A 7,512-nucleotide genomic window follows, 5' to 3' on the forward strand; every position below is an offset into this window, starting at 1 on the left:
TATATAATTATATATCCATTTATACAAATATGTAAAATTATATATAGAATAGAATTTATTACACTTCAGCGTACAGTCAAGAAAGGGACTTGGTTAAAATTATATATAATTTTATATAATTCTATATAATTCTATATAATTACATATAAAATATTTTTTCCCAGGATATAATCGATCCAAACTTTAAAATAAAAGAAAAATGGAAATGTATGTATAAAAGCGAAAATATATGTAGAATATCACATAACAAATTTTATTGCTAAAGAATTCTCGAATATAATTATAATTTTAATCACAAATTATAAATAAAGAATATGCAATAATTCTCTTTACTAATTTTTGTTCCAGATTTCTCTGTAATTATTGATCGATAATTACCGCAACTGCTCTGAATCTTGAAATAAAATGATTCATTCGCAAGGAAAATGAATACTTTAATACAAGCATATTTCCTGATTCAGTCAAGTGGTAAGTGCATGCACATAAATTTTTCATACTTTTTATACTTTATAAATGAGGCGTTATTGGTATTAATATATGCGACATAAGATCAATTGGACTCTTAATTGTTTGCATCACATTATTATTATCAGTCATACTGTCCCTTATGTAATCGCAATAACATTTATATTACATCATCTGTAATCTCAACACTTAATAGTACACTTAACATTACATATACATATAACGTCGCATCGTAACATATACATTGCAACATACATGCAGCCAGTTCTCTCTCCTAAAAACTCGTTTGATAATTACAATTGACTATATTGCCGTACCTGCTGGCACGTCTTTAAGCATTGACGAAAGAACAAAGCTTTTTATCATCTTCATCGTAGCACATTAAAAAGTCTACCATTATTTCCGCTGCTCCCGTTCTAATGGCAAGATATACAGGTATTTTACAAGCGCATCTTCTCGTTTATTATCTCGTTCAAACATGATGATCTTATGAAGTACATCGAGCTAGATCTTACGTACCCAGACAGCACACAATATTTATAAATACTTGGCAAATATTTATAAGATTTATTTTAAATATTTCGTAAATATTTTTGTGGTCTTAGACCATAAACATTTATTATAAATATTATGAAATATTTATTGTAAATGTTACAATAAATGTTATGAAAATTAATGAGACATTATAATCCAAGTAAAAAATACTTATTAGAAGTATTTATTTATATTTATCATAAATATTACATAAAATATTTAGTCTATATTAATAATATTCAAATAAAGCTTTATATAAAATATGTATGAAATATCTACATAACATTTAAAAAAAAGAATATTAATAAATATTTATCATAAATATTCTGTGCTGTCTGGATATATAGTACATTTATAAAGATGTCTTATTGATAAAAGCATGACGATGTTACAAATTACCTTTAAATCTTCGTTGCAATCAATCTTATTGACTGCATCCTACTTTGTTGCACTTCTTGCATTTTCCTTTGCTGGCTGCAAAATTTTGTACATAAAATACGCATGTAGAATTGTATGCATTTACAACGCTACGTTCATTAGGTCAAAGCATTTTCTTGTTCTTCGTACATTTAATTTACCCTGTGTATTACAACCGCGTTCAACTCTGCCTGGACATATTTCGTGCAAAACAAGTAGCGATGACACTCTATAAATTAAGTATCGAGATTTTGTGTAAGCGAGACCACAATATTATCTCAACCGCTAATATTATCAGTGCAGCGGTATAAAAATGGATTTGAACAAACACAGACCCACAGATTCGAGCAAGCACAAACGAATGACTTGTTATCTCTGGCGAAAATAAAAATTGGAGTGTGAGTTGAACGTAAAAAGAGAATAACAGGAATATAAACGAAGCTTCTGGAGGCGAAAATTGAGACCACGAAACATAAAAGAAGCGTAAATGCCTCTTTTACGTTTTGTTGTCTCAATTTTCGCCTCCTGGAAGCTTTATTCACGCTTCTGTTACTTTCTTCTTACACATTCAACCTCGATTTTTATTTTCACCAGAAATGTCGCCGGCACCATTTTTACTGAAGAGAGTGGTTCATTTATGTTTGCTCATTCGACTTGGATCTGTCTGTAAAAAAGAAATAACGAAATATGAGACATCCGGGATATTACGCTTGTCGCACTTCTCGATGTTTTTTTTTTCAGTGATAGCAACAGAAGTCGCATTGTAACAATGTATCACTCACGCCATACTACGCACACGACGCGCGATAAATGAACACATTGACCAAGCTTCATTTGACCCTAGACATCCATTCGACAGTAATCTTACGCACATTATTCATATAATTTTCTAGCGAAAACGAGTGTTATAAACGATTGGGAATCGATCAACGATATGTATAATAAGTTCGTGTAACTCGCACATGGGACGAAATTAATCTAATTGAAGTAAAAACAATGGCTCTCTTTTTTTTGTAGTAACAATAAGCGAGATCGTGCATTTCTTCTGCTCGACCAGTGATATACAAATAATTAATTTTTCCTGGATCTCTAGACTAATGTATTATTTCATGTGACTGATAATAAAGTGTCACTTAAAAGCTGACTTTGCGACGTATAATATTGTCATTTTTAAAATAAATATATATTTACACAAAAAAAAAATTATGACAAACTGAATAATTTAATATTGAAATTAAAAAGATTTAGAGAACTTAATTTAAAAAATATTCATTTTAAATTTAGAGAAATTTATTCAAATATAAATAGCTGAAATAAAGTGCGCTCCACACAACACGGTTTTCGAAGAAATATCCTCTCTTAGAACTGTGTTGTGTGGAAATGGACACAAAGCGCATCGTGTATTACGCCGCGATTAATATCGATCGCCGTTACAGCGATACAGGATAGTGAGCTGCAAGTGTCAGATATGTACTTGTTTTTGATGCCGTCGATGTTGCCTTCCGGTTTCCGTCGTTGAATCGACATTTCAAAACTCGGAATGAGGTCGCCGTGATAGCCAGTCGGCGATCGCTGAAATTTCATGTACCCGTTTTTTCAAGCCACGTAACGCCGGATAATTCTCTAAAGCAGTCGCGCCGAAAATGTTCTCAAAGTTCTCCAACGCCACGGTGAATACGAAGTCCGCCCACGTGGTCTGCAAAGCAACGGGGCAATTTATCATCGAAACGAAATTTTTTTTTTTTATTTATCGTGGTATCGCATAAAGAACTGTTTTAATTAAAAGTCCTGGATACGCGATACTCGACGTCCGTTCAATGCGTTCGAGCTCCTATATCACTCTATTTCGATTTTAACGACGAGAGCGTTGAACAAGATAGCAAATAATATTTTATTTTCGCTCATTTTATATTCCTCTGCACATAATTTAGCTTGCTTTAATTTATACTTAATTAAACAGACTCTCTCGCGTAAAGGCAAGATCGTTAGAGAGGTTTCTCTTTACCGTAGAACCGACTGCGTAACCACCATTCTCAGCAACAGTTTGCTCGAACTTATTCAGGTAGAACGGTATTGTTTCCTTCAGAAGCTTCGCCTTCTTCTCCTCCTTCTTAAAGTGATCCTCCTCTGTGCGATATTGAAAGATAACTGAAAAGCAAATCGTGCGCGAGTTTTAGTGGTTCATTGTGCAATTATTATAAAGTATATCATTGTTTACGCTCCGTAAATATCCAAGTACTCTCAAAGACTGTTTATTGAACGATCATATAGATTAAATTTCTAAATTCCCGATACTAGAAGATCTCATTAGAGCGTCCAATTAGAGTCGTTCGCATTATTATTCAGGGATTACGTTGGCGGTGATCTAGTTGTGGTACAACGTACCACGTGAGATTTCGTGAGAACGCTTTTCCGGAGTGATAGCCGTCCGCTCGATTATGTGACGACCTCGTGGAGCTTGGAAATATAGGTCGCGCGAGATCGCGCGTGTCTTTCAGAGAAGCGAAAAGCGGAACTACTTTCGCACCCGTCACTGGGCCGCCATCCTGGAGTTTTCCCGGAAATTTATGTCGAGCATCGCGTTCGCGTTGCGCACTTTTTCTTTCTATCTCCGTGATAGCATCTCCGGGAGCATCTTCGATGGACCGTTTCGTTTTCCACTTCTCTGAGGAAGATTCGTCTTCTGGAGCTCGAGTATCATAGATCGAAGATATCGATTGACGCTCGACTTGCAAACTTGACGGGACTTGATTAAGACTGTTTTCCTTTTAGGAGACACAATCGATGTGAGTGTCGTTCTATTTTTTCTATGTTGTTTATTGCAGAAGGATAGAACCACGTTTGTCTCGATTGTGGTTCCTGTTCTGTAACTCTTCTCTTAATTAACAGTAACGATATCGTTACACTGGCGTTGCGCAGCTCTTTTATTATGTGTACAACTACTTATGTAACGACAATGTAATACCATGTTACTGTCATGAATGATGCAAAAGGCACAGTGTGAGGGTGGAAGTACAGAATCTTGCATAACACTTAATGTATAAGAGAATAAACCAATCAAAATTCTTCATTTCCTTTTTTTCCATAAAATAAGACTCTGATTGATTGATTGATTCTCTTATACTTTATTATGCAAAGTACTCCGGCCTTAAGTAATCGTTTTATCTCTATTTTACATTGATAAACAACAAGGATGTAATTGGTGCTTTCCAAAAGACTCAGTGTAATACAATGACCATTTTATCTTTGTTTAACATTGGCAAACAGCAAGGGTGTAATGACACCCTGTGTTACACTGTGTCATCTGTGTCTCTTGGAAAGTTCCTAAAAGTTACAAAACAGGGGCCTAATTGTAGGAGTTTTCCAGCAAGGACACAGTGTAACACAGTAAATGATTATCTTGTTGTTGGTCAACATTAAGCGAGGATAAAATGATTCACTGTGTTACACTGTGTATTCTTGTTGGAAAGCGCCCTGTATATAAGTCTTTTAAAAGAAAAACAGTCGCGCAATGAGAACGATACGGAATTTTCGTCGTGGATGATAGCGATCCTCTACAAAAACGAGAAATCGCGACTGGAGATAGACTCGTGACCGAAAAGGAATATCGATTCGGTGTCGAGGTGGAGAGGGAGAGAGGGTTGTAAGCGGCTTTTCGGGACCGTTGTGGACTGCACCAGGCATATGTATCACTTACATTGTTTCAAGTCTCCCAAGGTATCGACCAGCACATCGCACAACATCGATTCCCATTCGTCCTTGCCCGCGAGATTGTGCTCACGGGCCAGGTAACGAGCCACGGCGTTGCTTTGCGCTATCGGCTTGCCGTCTATCTCCAGAACTGGCAGCATCCCGTAAGGCATCGCTGTGAACAGGAGAAAGCAATCGGCGGGTTGTGTTTAAGCGCCAGCTTAAGTGGAAACGAAGGATTCGAAGCAATTTGTCTTCACTCGAGCTATCGATAAGAATGTACACCGTACACTTTGATTAATTTTAAATTGTTAGAATTATTTCGTGTTTATTAGTGTCGTATTCTGTTGTTCTTTTGTTCTATTTATGTTCAACGTGAATTTAATTTTTAATTATAATTGAAATTAAATTAAAATTGAGAGTCTCTTGCGTGAAGTTTTATTTAAGTTTATTAGAATTCGCAATGCAACAAATTTACATATTGCAAGTTATTTTAATTTCACTTCTGGCACTTACACTTCTTAAGCTCAGGCCAGCGGTCGTTGGAGATCCTTTCGTCGATATAGTCGATGCCCGCGTAGGCGAATATGTAGCGAATATGCTCGGCACGACCTCGTGCATTGAAGTAGATCAATTTGTACTTCGGCTGTTCCTCAGCCATCTTCCTTACTCGCGATCTGGAAACTTTTGAAGGTGTCAGAGAAGTTATAAGTTCAATTTCAGACTAATTACCGTCGTTAAACTACTTTTGAGGGAGTGAGTAGAAATGGCCTCCATATGGTCAGACAGGGCCAACGAAATTCGTATAGAACAAGATGACATTCGACGGTATTAATAAAAAGTGTTGCAATTTCATTTTCAGGAAATTTTAGTTGCGCAATCATTCTCCGGTATTGTTTCATACATTTCTTTGAAACTTTCTTCTGAGAGAACATTTGAAGTTGTATTGACAAAAAGAACGATTTTGCCGAAGTATCTAAAAATTTTGTTAAATGCAGCTCTGAAAATAATTTCGTTGGACCATTAAAATAATTGAGTAGAATAGGTACTTAAGCATAATTATAATTTAACACATTATGAATTTAACAGTGTACTCACACTGTTAAATTCATAATGTGTTAAATTATAATTCATTTATGAATTATTTATAATCATTTCTAAATCTCGCCACTACTCCTACTTAATATTTCATAATTTAATTCAAACAATGGAGTTAAACAGTTTGACGAAAATGTACTAAATTTGTCTAGAATTTAATTTATTATTTATACTAACTGCAGACCGTTATTTACTTTAAAACTAATTACACATAGAAAGAACAATTTTACTGAAATATCTAAAAATTTAGGTAAATATAGGTCTAAAAATAATTTTGTTAGACTATCAAAATAACGATGTAAAAAACTCAAGCATGACAAGCAACATTGCTTTGATATCTAATAAAAATTTTGACATTCTAACGACCACTTTAAACATTCTACATAATTATTTTGATAATCCAACAAAATTATTTTCAGATCTAGCTTCGGTATTTTCAGATCTGTATCTAAAGTTTTAGATACTTCAACAAAACCGTTATTTCTATGCAGAAATGGATTGATTTATATTTCGACACACGTAAAAGTTAAAAATAATAAAATGTCATATTCAATACAAGAGATTGGGCTACTATTGCTTCTTTGACATCTAACAATGCAAAAAGTTTTGACATTCGAGCAATCAACTTGGACGACCTATATAGTTATTTTGATGATCTAACAAAATTATTTACGGATCTATATCTATAAACTTTTAGATATTTTTAAATATTTTTAAATCGTTCTTAAATTAGATATGAATCATATAAATCATTCATAAATTAGATATTTTTAAGTCGTTCTTTCCACGAAAATAAGGATATAAATAATTCTTTGAAAGACAGTTTTATGTGATCGTGGTATTGTGTGCTTACGGCTAGTTTTTGTTCCAACCTTTTCCAAACGAAGACGTTCTATCTTTGTGGGTGATCTACGTGATAATTCACGATATCGCTTATGGATCCTGACTCTACCTTGAGGATACTATATGATCTATCTAGAGTATCTTCACTGCGGGTGGTCGACTTGTTTCGGGAAGTAACGATAGGGTTGCATGATTACGTGCGTGTGAACGGTGGGGTTTTATCAAATTTCGGGGATCGGAGGCCGGAATAGATAAGCCGCGGCATAACTGGCAAACGCGAGCTTACTTCCTGAGTTTCCTTCACAAATCGCGGGATTTCGTGCGTCACCGGTATATGCATTGTACCTATATATGATATTGTATATCTATACACGGAGAAAATTTTATATTAAGTTTTAATACAATTTTAAATTACACTTTACTATGTCTTGTATTTTCGATGGACTCTCACAACATAATTCCGAT

The 7,512-nt window shown here is 34.6% G+C and overlaps 1 protein-coding gene across 3 annotated transcripts in view; it reads right to left on the bottom strand.

Annotated features, from left to right (window-relative positions):
- Positions 1-1,338: 1,338 nt before the first annotated feature.
- The window catches only part of LOC108763657 (glutathione S-transferase), an 11,508-nt gene continuing 5,334 nt past the window's right edge, over positions 1,339-7,512 (bottom strand). Inside the window, exons 2-6 of one of the 3 annotated variants that reach the window (XR_001940226.1) lie at positions 5,623-5,790; positions 5,114-5,281; positions 3,422-3,564; positions 2,891-3,112; positions 1,339-1,473 (exon numbers count right to left, since the gene is read on the bottom strand). Coding sequence is in view for 2 of the 3 variants with exons in the window: in XM_018511492.1 (XP_018366994.1) it covers positions 2,945-3,112; positions 3,422-3,564; positions 5,114-5,281; positions 5,623-5,767 (624 nt within the window). In the remaining variant the exon portion in view is untranslated. Of the gene's footprint in view, positions 1,474-2,796; positions 3,113-3,421; positions 3,565-5,113; positions 5,282-5,622; positions 5,791-7,512 lie in introns of those variants that run through there. The other 2 variants (XM_018511492.1, XM_018511490.1) reach the window with 2 other exon arrangements.

The sequence above is a fragment of the Trachymyrmex cornetzi genome, unplaced genomic scaffold, assembly GCF_001594075.2.
Source record: "Trachymyrmex cornetzi isolate Tcor2-1 unplaced genomic scaffold, Tcor1.1 scaffold372, whole genome shotgun sequence".
Classification (NCBI taxonomy): domain Eukaryota; kingdom Metazoa; phylum Arthropoda; class Insecta; order Hymenoptera; family Formicidae; genus Trachymyrmex; species Trachymyrmex cornetzi.